This window comes from Gossypium hirsutum, chromosome D07, assembly GCF_007990345.1.
Source record: "Gossypium hirsutum isolate 1008001.06 chromosome D07, Gossypium_hirsutum_v2.1, whole genome shotgun sequence".
Taxonomy (NCBI): domain Eukaryota; kingdom Viridiplantae; phylum Streptophyta; class Magnoliopsida; order Malvales; family Malvaceae; genus Gossypium; species Gossypium hirsutum.
The window spans coordinates 895,923-912,935 of NC_053443.1; the positions used below are offsets into that span (position 1 = coordinate 895,923).

General features: G+C 36.7%; 1 protein-coding gene across 1 annotated transcript; it reads left to right on the plus strand.

Moving 5' to 3' along the window:
- The first annotated feature begins 14,207 nt into the window (after positions 1 to 14,207).
- On the plus strand, positions 14,208 to 15,272 carry LOC107896035 (uncharacterized). Its single transcript, XM_041096964.1, has 3 exons — positions 14,208 to 14,309; positions 14,470 to 14,694; positions 15,045 to 15,272. The coding sequence occupies exons 1-3, from the start codon at positions 14,269 to 14,271 to the stop codon at positions 15,175 to 15,177; spliced, it is 399 nt and encodes a 132-aa protein (XP_040952898.1). The 5' UTR covers positions 14,208 to 14,268; the 3' UTR covers positions 15,178 to 15,272.
- The last annotated feature ends 1,741 nt before the right edge of the window (positions 15,273 to 17,013 follow it).

Sequence of the window (17,013 nt, forward strand, 5' to 3'; positions counted from 1 at the left end):
TAGATTTAATTTGATTATAAACTATTAGTAATTTTATATTTTATATTTTAAATTTGAAAATGATGTAAACTATAAATGATTTGACTTAAAATATTCTCAAACTAGAATGATTTGAGCTCGAAATGAGTAAGATTCGAAATTGAATTGAACCGAAAATAATCTTAATTTTAATCGGTTCATTCTAGATTAATTTATATTGGAAGTAGCGTAGCTCAAATGAGAAATGATTTAAACCAAAAATATTCAAATAATTTTAAATGACCGAAATAAGTAAATTGCAAATCCGACCAAACATATCAAAATAATTGATACTATTAGATAATAGCATTTTTTTTCCATGGTCAAATTGAGAGAAAAGTTTGACAATTTCGATGATCAAAGGGGAGAGCGAGAGCGAGAGAGAGAGAGGCCCGCTAGTGTCGGTCATAGCGTTTTAATGGCGAAGAACAACACAGTGGAGGGGCCATGGTGATTTTGCGGCGTAGAAACATCCATTGGCTCAAACAAAATATATTTGGACTAAAAATCAAAGCTCTCTTTCCAATAGGACCGACCCTCATTAGCTACTTGCTACTGTTCTTAATGGCAACAATACCACACGTACTGTTTCCACCATTTTTGTTGATTAATTAGCTTCCATTTTGTCTTTTGCTGCATGTTATTATAGTGGACACTATCGAATTAGGGTTAAATGTCGGGAAGATGAACATGGTGGGGCTGGTTTTCTATTATTATTATGTATAAAAATTAAAATGAGAAGGGAATATATGTTCTTTTCGGAACAGCTGTTCTCTCTTGACTTTTCTTTGGGTTAAACTAAGCGGTAGTTATTTGTATACTTCCTAAATTTAAACTTTAATTTTTATATTTTTATTTTTAAGAATTTAATTTTTATATTTTTCAGATTTTAACATTTAAGTTCGATTGTTAACTCTGTTAAATTTTTTATTGAATTGATTGATTTTACATTAAAAAAAAACGCAATTGATAGCAATATATGTAACTAAAAAATGATGCTGTAATAAACTTGAATTTAACAAAATAATTTTAACAGTGTTAATAGTTGGACTTGAATTTTGAAATCTGGAAAGTAGAGTACTAAATTTCTAGAAATAAAAGTATAGAGGCTAAACTTTAAATTTACAAAGACTACAAGGACTTATAACATATTTTAACCTTTTTTGGGGTAAAAGGACCTTTCCAAGCAAATTAGAGAATTTAATCTTGTGAATTTTGATAGTTAGCAGTTTACGATAATTAATCATGACTGTTGACACCATTTTTTAGGATGAAAAATGGGGTTGACTTGGGTTCTGAAAAAAAGAAACGGGAGTCGCCACCAATCCTCTTTTTTTTATGAGGTGCGATTGGATCACCTCGAAGAGGGGTTGTTTTTAATAAACGGTTTGATTTTATTAAAACAACAAGTTTGGTCCACGAAATTCAGAAAAACGGGTTCGGGAGTCGGTTACGCACGAGGAAGGATTAGCACCCTCGATACGCCCAAAATTGGTACCTAGTTGATTACTTAATGTCTTAATGTCAAAAATTGAGAACCTTGAAGAATTTTAAAAATACGACCCTTGTATTAAAACGTTGAAAATTTTCAGGAAAAAGGGATATTTCACGTTATTCGAGAAAGAGAATCATATCCAGTAAGTTAGGACACAATGTCTCAAATTCCCGATACGCGGATGAAAAATGCTTATTTAAAAGATATTTTATTATATTGGTTTTAGAAATAAATCAGACCCAGTAAGTTAGGGCACGATCTTTTCTTAATTCCCGAGATCGTTTAAAAACTTGAGTTTGAAAAGATTCGTGTATTTAGATTTATTATGAAAATCGAAACCCAGTAAGTTAGAGTACGATCCTTTCGAATCTAAATACGAAATATTTTTAAAACAAATTTTGTTATATCGAGTAAAATAAAACACGAAAATCGTAGTAAAAAATGTGAAAGCAAATTACATTGTTGTTATACGTGGTAAAATCATAATACACATAAAAATAAAAAATAATACGAGCAATAGCAACAATATAAAATAAATAGAAGTCATACCTACAATCATATAAAATAACAATATATATAAACAAATAAATTAAAACATTCATTCAAAATAATAACGAAAATGAAATAAATAAGTAACAAATACAATTAAATATAAAAAGATATATATAGACATAAACTAAAATATGTATATATATAAATTAACAAAATGTATAAAGTATATTTTAATATATAAAAGAAACGATAAATGTGTATATATAAAAATATGTACATATATATGGGTGTATAAAACTATGGAATATGAAAATAATAAAATACATATAAAAGTAAGTATATATATATGTTGAAAAATAAAAGAAAGTATGTATGTACAAATTAAAGTTTAAAAATAATGAAAATATACGTATGTATACGAATAAATACGTTAATTTTGATACATGTAAAAAATATATTGAAAATGTATATATATATTTATGTAAATTAAGATATACAAAAATATGTATGTACGTGCATATAAAAATATATATACTTATAAAATAAAAGGATATGTATGTATATAAATTAATAGTAATATGTGTGTATATACGGATTTATAAAAAAAGTATATTTTAAACTATAAAGATTATATATAAATATGTATATATTTAGGAAAATGAAAATATATATATAGATATATAGATATGTACATAAGTTGTAAAATATATAAACTATATAAGTATATATGTTATAAAAACAATGTATGTATATCACAAAAATATACGCATGTATATGTATATAAGTGCCGAAAATTTAAATAAAATAAATATAAACAAATAGATAATAATAATAATAATAATAATAATAATAGGACTAAATCAAAACGGAAACGAAATCTCAGGGCTGAAATCAAAAATGAAATAGAGTAAAGGATTAAAATGTGAGGCGCGTGAAAAGGGAAGGACTGAAAAGAGAAATATTCCCTAGTCCTAGAGTGCAACGTTTCAGCGCAAAGGACCATACATGGTCAAAGGACCTGATTGAAACAGAAACAAAACTCGCGGCCCAAATCGAAAAAAATAAAAGGTTTGATTGCATTTCAACGCAAGATGGAGGGACTAAATGCATAAATTACCCATTAAGGACAAGCATGTGCAAGATTCCCCACTAATGTGCCGTTCATGATTGAAAAAAAGACCAAAAATGTTTTATATTTTTATTCTTTCACTTTTTGAATTTGCTAGAGGAAAAAGGCTCTGCCTTCTTTCAAACCACCATTTTTTTCAAACACCCAACACTTGGGTTTCTTAACACCTTGAGTGCCACCACGCCACCAAGACCGACGGTCGACGATGGAAGAAAAACCCCGGCGGCACGGTCACGGCCAACTCCGGTGAGTTTCTCCTCTCCTTATTTCTTTTGTTTTTATTTTCGTAAGTAGAAAGAAATAAAAAGAAATCAAACTAGATGTAAAAACACACAAAAATAAAGAAACGAAAATTACTTCTCCGATTCAAAGTTTATGTTTTTATTGTTCTTGTGTCCGTAAAAAGAGAGAAAGAGCCCCCTTTGCCGGCCATCGACCACCGCACCGGTCGCCGGACGCCGGCGACGACGCCGCCGTTCGCGGTGGCCGAAAAACCAAAAAAAGCTCCCTTTTTCTCCTTTTTTGCGAATAGAGTCCAGATCTGGGGTTAGAAAAGCCGAAATCCCGGCGAAAAGGGCCAAAATCGAAAGAGACCTTTCGGTTCTTCCTCTTTCCACCGCCGCCGGAAACAGGTAAACTCCTTTTTACTTTTATTTTTTTATCTTATATATATGTGTGTTGATTGAATGATAATAAAAAAGAGAAAGAAATACTATAGAAAAACCGAAATAGAACGAAAATAAAGAAAACGAAAAAAAAACAAGGTGAATCACCTTCTAAAGCCCCCTTTTTTATTTCTTTCAATTTTTTCAAAAGTCGAATCTTCTCTTTTTTGTTACAAAAGTCCCCCCTCCTTTTTTTTTGTTTATCTTTTTTTCCCCCTCCCTGGTCCGATTTTGCTTGTGGCTTTTATAGCCAAAAATACAATATTCTGTTAATATTTATTGCTCCATTTTTTGTCCTTTTCCTTTGCTTGTTTGCAGGTGAGGCAAAAGGCATGGTGGTGGCAGACAGCATGGGAGAGTGGGAGTGGTGCTGGTGGCAAACAACATGGGAGAATGGGAAGAGGCAAGTGGGAGTCTAGGGTTTTGGGATTGGGCTTGGATGTTGGGCTAGGTTGATTTTAGGTTTTGGGTTTTATTATTTGGGTTATTTTGTTGGTATGGGCCCGGGCAAAAATGGACTTTTACAGCTGCCCCTCTTTGCTCATTTTCGTGTAACGAGAATAGAGCAAAGACATCAAAAGGGCCAATTTTGCCCGGTCTTGCCGAGTCTTGACTTTTTTTGACACTTCTCTTCTTCAGGTAGCCTCATTCCGTCCACTGTGCCTTGTTGCTTCGATCTGATTTGTAGCTTTAATCTTCTTCGCAAGGGAACGAAATTTATGTTTTCAGTCTGTTCCACTGCAACATCAGGGAGATAAGATCTCTGGCTTCAATCTGATGTGATCTACTCTACTGTAACTTCAGAGAGATAAGATCCTTTATTTTAATCCGCTCCACTGTAACTTCAGAGAGATAGGATTACTAGCTTCAATCTACTCCGCTGTAATTTCAGAGAGATAAGATCTCTGGCTTCAATCTGCTCCACTGTAACCTCAGGGAGATAAGATCTGAAATTTTTCGATCTGTTCCACTGTAATCTCAGGGAGATAAGATCTCTGGCTTCAATCTGATGTGATCTACTCTACTGTAACTTCAGAGAGATAAGATCCTTTATTTTAATCCGCTCCACTGTAACTTCAGAGAGATAGGATTACTAGCTTCAATCTACTCCGCTGTAATCTCAGAGAGATAAGATCTCTGGCTTCAATCTGCTCCACTGTAACCTCAGGGAGATAAGATCTGAAATTCTTCGGTCTACTCCACTGTAATCTCAGGGAGATAAGACCTGTATAATAAACCTAATTATGCCTAATGATTAGGATGACTTGATCAAAATGAAACAAATGCTCCTAACTAGACATATGTGAATGGTGTTTGCATGAATGCAGAATTTTATTTTTCCGAGAATGATCTCGCTTAGGTTGTCATTACTCGAAGTTTACTAAGGCTTTGTGACTGACGTGCTTCAACGCCTTCTCGCTTGACTGACTTTTTTGAAGAAACATTTAGCCAGACTGTCCCCATTGTAAACCTCAAAGTTATATCCACTGAGACGCCAAAATTTGTACCATCATTCTCTCACAGTAATCTAAGGGTAGAAATATGTGGCTTTTCCCCTGTTCTCTTTTATCACAATTCGGGGATATAGGATCTGAACCGTTCTGGTTTCCTACACCATTCTCAAGGTGTCGTACCAAAGTCTTATGCGCAAGTGAAGGCTCTCTTCTCTGAGGTAACCTCTTCCTATTGCCTGATGATCATTGCTTGCTTGTTCATTTAAGCTTTGTAACACGACAGCTTGTCATTTTGTTCAATCAATGTTTAGACAACAAAATCTGAAAGGATAGTCTTTAACTTAGACTCTTCCTTCTTAGATATTTCACCCTTTAAACTTGGTATTTTCTAAACAATAGTCATGTTTCAGGTCCCTATATTATTTAGAAATTTTCCAGAGTAATGTGCAAAACTTCTTTCCTGAAAGTTTTATTAGTTCGTTAATCATTATTCCTATGCAACATGCTTGCAAAAAGATCATAACAATGGATAAGAATAAAGCTAGTTCTGATCATAACTCGAATAAAACATCAAAGATGGCGAAAGAAGGTTAACAAAGAAGTGGATTAAGAATGTGCGTTTTCACAAAAAGAAAGGAAGAAAGAAAGAAAATAAAAGAATGTATTTTCAAGAATACACATAAGAACTAGGTGCCCCAGTTATCGCAGCTTGAGTTTCTCTGTACAAACTTTCCGAAGACCCTTCTGAGTTTGACATGTGTTCAGGAGATCTGCAATACTCTGTCCATGTTCCAAGACGTTGCATATCCTTTCTTATTGGTTCAAGTAAAGCAAGATAATCATATGCCCCCGATCAAAATTTGATCCGCTCAAATCCTGATGTTCCAATCCTGCCCAGTACTTGAGTCGCCTTTTCCGGGTTTTCGACTCAAGCCCTCTTTGGTCTCAAAGTGCCTTTTACGGGTTTTCACCTTAGCCTCCCCAAAGTTTTTTTTTTTAGGAAGCAAAGCGCCCTTCATGGGTTTTCACTTTGGTTCCCCTTTCTTTCAAGTGAAGTATTTCTTGACGGAGTCTGCGTTTACAGGATTTGGTAAACTTTTGCCATCCATCTCGCATAGGATCAAAGCTCCACCAGAAAAGGCCTTCTTTACAACATAAGGGCCTTCCCAATTTGGCATCCATTTTCCTCTAAAATCTTTTTGCATAGGAAGAATCTTTTTTAGTACCAAGTCCCCTTCACGAAATTCTCGGAGGCGAACCTTTTTATTATAGGCTCGTATCATTCATTTCTGGTACATTTGCCCATGGTGAATAGCTCTTATCCTCTTTTCCTCTATTAGGTTCAACTGATCGTACCGAGATTTGATCCAATCGGCTTTATCCAACTGTAACTCAGATAACACCCGTAGAGAAGGGATTTCAACTTCAATGGGTAATACTGCCTCCATTCCATAAACCAGAGAAAAAGGCGTTGCCCCAGTAGAAGTTCTAACAGATGTTCGATAGGCAAGGAGAGCAAATGATAATTTCTCATGCCAATCCTTGTAGGTTTCAGTCATTTTCCCCACAATCCTTTTAATGTTTTTATTGGCCGCCTCCACTGCACCATTCATTTTGGGACGATAAGGCGATGAGTTATGATGCTTAATTTTAAATTTGCTACAAACTTCAGCTATTGTGCTATTATTCAAGTTCATCGCATTGTCGAATATGATCCTCTCAGGCATTTCATATCGACAAATGATTTCTTCTTCAAGAATTTGCTGACTACTGCTTTCGTGACATTTGCATATGAAGCAGCCTCCACCCACTTGGTAAAGTAATCAATTACTACAAAGATGAAGCGATGCCCATTAGAAGCCTTTGGTGATATTGGCCCAATAACATCCATACCCCACATGGAAAACGGCCAAGGAGAGGTCATGACGTGAAGAGGTGAAGGAGGCGCGTGTATTTTGTCTCCGTAAATTTGGCATTTGTGGCACGTCCTGGCATGATCAATACAATCGCCTTCCATGGTGGGCCAATAGTACCCAAATCTCATGATCTGTCTGGCCATCGTGAAACCACTGGCGTGCGTCCCACAAATACCCTCATGGATTTCTTCCAAAATTTTCTTGGCTTCCACAGCATCCACACATCTTAACAGTACTTGATCCTTCCTTTTTTTATATAACACTTCTCCATCTAAGACATATTCAATGGCTATCTTTCTCAGAGTTCTTTTGTCATTCTCTGTCGCTTGATCAGGGTATTCCCGATTCTTCACATATTGTAGGATACTCTGATACCAAGGACAATCATCTTTTCCCTCCTCCTCAATATTGCAGCAATTAGCCGGGGTCTCAGAGATACTCATCTGAACAGGCCTCATTGCCTCAAGTCTATTCACCTGAATCATCGAAGTTAGAGTAGCTAATGCATCAGCCATTTGGTTTTCCTCTCGTGGGAGGTAATAGAAGGTGATATCGTCAAACTCCTCAGCCAATTCAAGAACTAGTTTTCTATAACCGATTAGCTTAGGATCTCTAGTCTCCCACTCCCCTTTGAGTTGGTATATCACCAACGCTGAATCCCCGTATACTCTCAGTACTTTAATGTTCCGTTCAATGGCTGCACGAATGCCCATAATACATGCTTCATATTCTGCCATGTTATTTGTACAATCGAAGTCCAACTTGCTAGCAACAGGATAATGATCTCCACTTGGGGATACCAAAACTGCCCCAACTCCATTACCCGTAGCATTTGAAGCTCCATCGAAATTTAACTTCCATACATGATCCATTTGAGGATTTTCTTCAGTATTCGCCACATACATCAAGTCCTCATTTGGAAAATCGAAATTCAAAGATTCATAGTCCTCCAAGGCTCTACTAGCTAGGAAATCGGCTATTGCACTTCCCTTTATAGCCTTCTGACTGACATATACTATATCAAATTCTGAGAGCAAGATCTGCCATCTAGCCATTCTCCCGTTCAAAGCAGTCGATTCCATCATATACTTTAAAGGATCTAACTTTGAAATCAGCCAAGTCGTGTGATACAACATATACTGCCTCAGTCGTCGGGTTGCCCAGATTAGAGCACAACACAACTTCTCAATTGATGAGTACCTCATTTCGCAATCGGTAAATTTCTTACTGAGATAGTATATTGCCCTTTCTTTCTTTCCCGTCTCATCATGTTGGCCCAATACACATCCCATGGAATTCTCCAACACTGTTAGATACAATATCAATGGCCTATCTGGACTTGGAGGTGATAAGACTGGAGTATTAGCCAAGTACTGCTTTATCTTATCGAAAGCCCTCTGACACTCTTCATCCCATTCACCCGGATTATGTTTCTTTAAGAGCCGGAATACTGGATCACATTTCTCTGTCAGTTGTGAGATGAACCGAGCAATGTAATTCAGCCTCCCTAGGAAGCCTCGAACCTCCTTCTGAGTGCGCAGGGGAGGTAAATCTCGTATTGCCTTTACTTTGTCTGGGTCAACCTCGATCCCCTTTTAGCTAACTATGAAGCCTAATAACTTCCCTGATCTGGCTCCAAACGTGCATTTGGCCGGGGTAAGCTTGAGCTAAAATTTCTTTAATCTCAAAAATAACCTTTTCAAGACCTGAACATGCTCTTCTTCCGTTCTAGACTTCGCGATCATATCGTCAACATAGACTTCGATCTCCTTGTGCATCATGTCGTGAAACAAAGTCACCATAGCTCTTTGATATGTTGCTCCCGCATTCTTCAATCCGAAGGGCATTACCTTGTAACAGAATGTTCCCCATAAGGTAATGAATGTGGTTTTCCTCATGTCCCCAGGATGCATCTTTATTTGATTGTATCTAGAGAAACCATCCATGAAAGAAAACAATGAATAGCCCGCCGTGTTATCTACCAAAGTATCAATGTGAGGCAGTGGAAAGTTGTCCTTTGGACTAGCCTTGTTCAAATCCCTATAATCCACACACATTCGTACCTTTCCATCTTTTTTGGGAACAGGGACGATGTTGGCTACCCAATCCGAATACTTGACTTCTTGTAAGAATCCAGCGTCGAATTGTCTTTTGACTTCTTCTCTTATTTTCAACACAATGTCAGGTCTCATTCTCCTGAGCTTCTGTTGAACGGGTTTACAATCCTCCTTTATGGGCAGACGATGCACCACAATGTTAGTACTTAGCCCAGGCATATCTTGGTACGACCACGCGAAAACATCTTTGAACTCTCGGAGCAAATTAATGAGGTCTTGCCTTGTCTTTGCGGTGATTTCAGTTCCAATTTTCACCTCCTTTCCATCCTCTAGGCTCACTATTTCTAATGATTCCCTATGAGGTAGGATATGCTTATCCTCTTGTTCCACCATTCTTAACAAGTCCGGAGATGCATCATAATCTTTGCCATTTTCAAAGTCGTGGGATCCCTCTAAACACACTTCTTGCTCAAAAATAGGCTCCGCGTTTGAGGCAGCGTCACTCATGTCATTGATATCTGAAGACCTATGAGGGCATATCAAAGAATATACCAAGAATATATAAATTTATGAATATGTTTGTGCAAAAGAATTACAAATGAAAGAATTATTTGTAAGACAATCAATCAAATGGCAAAATATAAAAGGAAAAAAAAGTGACTGATCGAGATGAACGTAGACACGTATTTCATTAAAATAATGATACTTAGGCCCAATGCCTATTTCACAAAAGATTTCATATCGTTTCTAGGCCAACAAACAACAGGAATGTTTTGAGCATTACTCTGAATAAGCCCTAAAGACTACAGGGATTTCTTCAGCAGTCCAATTGTTTAGCTCGCTTCCAGGCTCATAAGGGCAGATCTCCAACAAGGCCCTCCTTTCCGTTGCTTCTATGGCGTTGGTATAAACATTTTCCAACATTCTTCCCATGCCGCTACCGGACACTCCACATTCAGAATGAATAAATCCTCCCGACACAAAAGATGCAGATATGTGGGGAAAGGTTAAAGGCTCACACTTAGCTTCATGTCCATTCAAACGCGCCCTTCTTTTCTTTGTCTCTTCTCTACTTCTTTCTTTTTCTGCTTCATGTCTGGCTTGTACCCTAAACCAAATCTATCAAACTTTTCCTTCGGCATTGGTGCCTCAATCCTCCCCTGAAGATATTTTCCCAATCCTTTCCCGGGTAAGGCTCCTCTTCCTACCATCAATCGCAATCCCATCTCAGTGGTCCTGGATATTTTCGGTACTGGAATTCTATTTCCCTCCGCAATAAACATCGCGTTCACAAATTCTAACGACTGAAAAGAACATTCTAGTGCCTCATCGTTGATGTCCACATAAAGTCCATCGCTAGTCATCATTGCGATAATATCCTCCTTTGCATCTATCGTTACCAACCGATCCTCCGATACCAACTTCACCTTCCGATGTAATGATGAAGGTACTGCCCCTGCTGAGTGTATCCACGGTCTCCTCAATAGACAGTTGTAGGAAGGTTTAATATCCATTACCAAGAAATCCACCTCATAAGTGACTGGGCTAATCCTTAATGGTACCTCAATTGTCCCCATAACCTCCTTTTTTGTTCCATCAAATGCCCTTACTATGCTCTGGCATGCTCTCATGTGCGAACTGTCTATTGGTAATCGACTAAGAGTGGACAAAGGCAATACATTTAGTGCAGATCCATTATCAACCAAGGCCCCCGGGAGTGTGTACCCTTTGCATCAGACAGTAACATGCAGGGCTTTAGTAGAACCTCTTCCTCCGGATGGTATTTCATCATCATTGAAGAAGATAAAATTGTCAGCACCAATATTGTTGATCAACTGATCCAGCTTGTTTACCGAAATATCGTCAGCCACATATGTTTTGTTTAGCACCTTTAAAAGTGCATTCCGATGTACTTCTGAGTTTAGGAGTAAAGCTAATACAGAAATGCGGGCTGGTTGTTTGTGCAATTGCTCTACAACACTGTATTCACTGTGTTTCAAAAACTTCAAAAACTCCTTTGCCTCCTCTTCTTTTATTGGTTCATTTACCAATGGCTCAACTTCCACTACTTTCCCTTTCCTCTGTTCTTTCTTCCAATTCTCTTCCCTGGACGACTCTGCTTGAGCGTCATGTCTTTTTCCATTGCGCGTGTAAGAACCTATTTCCTGGTTTCTTTCTGCTTCTTTTCCCAAAATGGTCACATTACACCCGTAATTCCACGGCACCATTTTGTTATCCCTATAAAAAAATTTGATGGTTTCTGGATTACAATTTTCGGTGTTACCTGAGCCCTAACCTCATTACCCTTAGGGCGTGAGATAATGACCACAGGATGATTTATTTTTGGAGCCTTTGTTCCCAACTCTGTCGCGCATATGCTCCTAATTTCTTTCGCATCTTCATAAAACCTCATCTCCTTGTTATCCATCATGCTTTGAACCAAAGCCTTGAATCCTTCACATTCTTGGATTTCATGCCCTGTTTTATGGTGAAATTCACAATAATTTCCCATCTCATGCCCTTCCTCAGAATCTGAAATAACCAACTCTCTTTTCGCCATTTCTTTCCAGACCCGTTTCAATGGAGTTTTTACTTCAGCAATGTCAGTATTGACTTCTTCTCTCGTACCTTCGCTAACCATATTCACCCTCTTATCTGCGTGATTAGGTAACGGATTCTTTGCGTTAGGTGAGTCGTCAAGTTTGACAACACCTAAATTGATAAGTCCTTCTACTACCTTCTTGAAGGCAGTACAATTTTCTATCGAGTGCCCAGAAATTCCCGCATGATAATCACATTGCGCGTTCGTATCATACCATTTTGGATACGGGGGTTGTAGAGGACTCAAGTAACGAGGAGCAACAACATGTGCATCGAATAAAGTCTGATACAACTCCTTGTATGACATCGGGATTGGCGTGAATTGGGGCTTTTCAGTAATTTGCCTAGCTCCCGACTCTTGTCTTGATGATCCCTGTTGATTAGCAACCACTTTCTTTGGTTGATTCACGGTAATTGACCTACCATAAGCATTCACATTATTCACTTCATTTTCTCTTTTCCTCGGGGGTGCCCTCCTATTATTTTCTCCTCCATCTATTTTTCCACTTTTAATGGCATGCTCAATCATTTCACCATTCATGATTATATCCGAGAAGTTTTTTGAAGCGCTTCCCAACATGTGAGTGATGAACGGGGCTTTCAAAGTATTAATAAAAAGCGTCGTCATCTCTTTTTCCAAAAGTGGGGGTTGCACCTGAACCACCACCTCTCGCCACCTCTGCGCATATTGTCTGAAGCTTTCGTTTGATTTCTTCTCTAAATTTTGTAGAGTTATCCTGTCAGGCATCATTTCTGAGACATGATTGTATTGTCTCAGGAAATCCTGTGCTAAATCCCTCCAAGTAGCAATTTTAGCTCGGCTCAGCTGATTGTACCACTTTGACGCTGCTCCCGTAAGACTTTCCTGAAAGCAGTGTATTAATAATTGATCATTATTAATATGCCCCGTCATTCTTCTACAAAACATAGTAATATGGGATCCTGGGCAACTAGTCCCGTTGTATTTCTCGAATTTCGGCATCTTAAATTTGTAAGGGAGCACCAAGTCCGGAACCAAGCTCAGATCCTTTGCATCTATTCCATACCTTTCGATGCTTTCTATTGCCCTAAACTTTTCTTCTATCCATTTCCATTTCTCCTCAAATTGTTTTGGAAATTCCTCCTTCGCCTTGCCCTTTTCAACCATCTTATCAAGATCTGGGACAGCAATATTATTCGGGCTATCACCGGGATTAAAGCCCGCTCCGGGTTGAAAATTCCTTGGGATTGAAGCATCGCCTTGGAACTGCTGGGGCCTAACCGACACAGAGGGTCTCCGCGGATGCAGCTCAGTCTGTACTTGCGCATGCGGAGGCGTGAAACCTGGAGGATAAAGTGGTTCACCATTGTTTTCTTCTTCACTAACAATCACAGGACCTTTACCCTTATCTACCCCCTTCAATAATTGCGTCATCTTAGCCACCAGATCATTTTGGGACTCCTCCATCTTTTGCACCATGTCACGCTGAATCTTTTCCATTTGCTCTTTCATTTGCGCCTGCAACTGGTCTTGCATTTCTTTTTGAAGTCGCTCTAGCTTCTCCAACCTTTGGTCCATAATTTTTTGCCTTAGCTCGGGTGCCGTAACTTTGTTGGTTTTCCAGGTTAACTGAAATGATTTTATTCGATTAGGTTTTTTTTTAAATGGTCATTAATGCATATGATGTGATGCAATGCATGAAAAGAATGCAAAGAAAAAGAGGCACTGATTCTAATTCAACTTCATTAGAAAACTTTACTAGATAAAGAGTTTCTTTACATAAAATAGACTACATATATGGCTTTGCCCTTACACTCAAAGCCTTAACCTTTCTAAGAAGCCAAGCTAATTCTCGGCCCCTGTCCGACTCTAACTCATATTTCAAACTTAATAGATCAGCCTGAACCGCCAGGGTTTGCAGATGATCAGCTACTTCGCGCACTTGAGCCACCGCCTCTCCCATAATATAATCTCTTTCTCTAATCTGCTCTTGAGACCGACGGAATTGTCTTTGCCACTGCTCATTATTTTCTTCCAGAAGCTCTATCCAGATTTCACTATTTTGCAATGCATTCTCTAGCCCTCCTATTTGTCCTTTTAATTCTTCAATTTTGTCTAAGCTCGCCCTTAATTCAACCGTAGCATTATGATTACAGTACTGGTGAAACGATCTTTCTAGTTCAGTTATCCGGACCTTCAACTCCGTCTTCTCGTCTTGGCAAACTAGTAGACTCTTTCCCAAGGTGACTTCTCGAGTCCGAGTATCCTGAAATTTCTTTTCCCATTGATTAGCTTTCGTCTTTTCCTCCTGAATTTCTTGTCGCCATTGTTCTGGCGTTTTACCCAAGCCAGCAGCTCTTACCGACCTACGCAACTTCTTGTAATCTGTCTTCAGGCTGTCCAACACTTGGGTTTCTTAACACCTTGAGTGCCACCACGCCACCAAGACCGACGGCCGACGATGGAAGAAAAACCCCGGCGGCACGGTCACGGCCAACTCCGGTGAGTTTCTCCTCTCCTTATTTCTTTTGTTTTTATTTTCGTAAGTAGAAAGAAATAAAAAGAAATCAAACTAGATGTAAAAACACACAAAAATAAAGAAACGAAAATTACTTCTCCGATTCAAAGTTTATGTTTTTATTGTTCTTGTGTCCGTAAAAAGAGAGGAAGAGCCCCCTTTGCCGGCCATCGACCACCGCACCGGTCGCCGGACGCCGGCGACGACACCGCCGTTCGCGGTGGCCGGAAAACCAAAAAAAGCTCCCTTTTTCTCCTTTTTGCGAATAGAGTCCAGATCTGGGGTTAGAAAAGCCGAAATCCCGGCGAAAAGGGCCAAAATCGAAAGAGACCTTTCGGTTCTTCCTCTTTCCACCGCCGCCGGAAACAGGTAAACTCCTTTTTACTTTTATTTTTTTATCTTATATATATGTGTGTTGATTGAATGATAATAAAAAAAGAGAAAGAAATACTATAGAAAAACCGAAATAGAACGAAAATAAAGAAAACGAAAAAAAAACAAGGTGAATCACCTTCTAAAGCCCCCTTTTTTATTTCTTTTAATTTTTTCAAAAGCCGAATCTTCTCTTTTTTGTTACAAAAGTCCCCCCTCCTTTTTTTGTTTCTCTTTTTTTCCCCCTCCCTGGTCCGATTTTGCTTGTGGCTTTTATAGCCAAAAATACAATATTCTGTTAATATTTATTGCTCCATTTTTTGTCCTTTTCCTTTGCTTGTTTGCAGGTGCGGCAAAAGGCATGGTGGTGGCAGACAGCATGGGAGAGTGGGAGTGGTGCTGGTGGCAAACAACATGGGAGAATGGGAAGAGGCAAGTGGGAGTCTAGGGTTTTGGGATTGGGCTTGGATGTTGGGCTAGGTTGATTTTAGGTTTTGGGTTTTATTATTTGGGTTATTTTGTTGGTATGGGCCCGGGCAAAAATGGACTTTTACAATGACGTTAATGTTTTATGTTAATTGTACGTAATTTTGATAGGTATAATAACAAATTTAGCTCTTAATGTTTGTATAAATGTTTCGATTAAAATTGTAAATCAAAATAAAATTAACAAAAATATATAAATTTTGAAAGTTGAATTTATTATTATAAGAATAAAATATATATATATAATTAACGAAAAATATTAATATTATGATTAATTATCATTAATACTCATAGTATAGGGATGAGATAATTATAAATGGTGGTAAGACTTGGAATGTATCTTTTAAAATGACATAAAAAATGAGCAATTTAGTCCTAGTTAAAAATAAATAAAATTTGATTTTTCCTTAGTGATTATTTTGGACAATTTCTATTATTAATTCTTGTATTATGTGTACGTTATAAATTTAGTCTTTGTGTTTTACTTTGATTCATTTTAGTCCATATTTTTATCGAATTTTGAAATTTTACTCCTAATCTAAACCGTAAATCTATTTATATTAAATATTGCTACTAGCCCCTTACTATATGTAAGTTACGAATTTAATTTTAATTCTCTAATTTAATCATATTTAATTTATATAATTTTAAAATTTATTGTATAAAATTTTAAAAATAACATAATTTAATAACTTTAGTCTAATTTATGCATTTGTGTAAGGACCTGTTAATTAGTTTATTTATTTCAGTTCATCACTTGTGAAAATCAGACAAAACTGCAATTGTATGGCAATGGCAGATGAAACTGTATTCTTTTTCTTAGTAAATTCAAGTAAGACAAACAAACATCATTGAAGTGAAATTATTACATTTGTCTTTTTTGCACTTCATAAATGTTTGGGAATCTGCACTATTCTTTTAACATTGTAAAGTCTTTTTCTTCTTTCGGACCGTTGTTGAAACTAGATTAAATTGGTCGGTATATTAATTTAAAATAACGAAATAAATTTGTTAATTTATGAACCAGTATGAATAGATTGGATCTAATTTTATAACTTTTATATATATATATTATAATTTATTTAATTAAAATTAGATCAACAGTTAAATCAATTAGATTAAAATTTAGCAATATAACAAATTCGACCACCAATCAAACTGCGATCCAATTCTAAAAAGATTTTTAAGCCTAGGCCTATTTTCAGGCTTGCCCGACCTATAAGCTTGTTTCATTATTCACAATATTAATAAAAAATAAAAAAATGTTTTTTTATATTAATGTTTTTATATCTTCATAATTAAATTTAAATTTATTTTTTAATTATTTAATCCAAATTTTAATTGAGCTAAATTAACTCGAGATAAGAAATTTGTTATCTAAGCTCAATCCAAGTCGAACTTAATCAATTGGGCTAGGCAAGTCATTTTAACTTGAGATAAGAAAATTTATTTTTTAAAATTATTTAAATTATATTAACAACGTTGTTATATATATATACACATGTGGGCTTTGTTGTTGGTCCTCAAAGGGTGGGCGAAGATTTGCTTCAAATATTGGTCACGTTGGTCGTTTTAGAACCTTGCAAGCAGGCCCATAATATCAGAACCGAGAAACGTTTCAAAAAAGTTAACTGATAATGATAAATTTAACTTTTAAAGTTTATATATATTTTATCAATTTTAGCTAAGTTTAACCATTAACCTTTCAAAAAGAATCAAATTACATTTTTCTAATGAAAATGCTAAGTAAAACAAGAATTTTAATGTAGTTGGCGTGATAACTCATGTGGCAGTCTATGTATGTATTATGTTGACATGACACTATTTAAC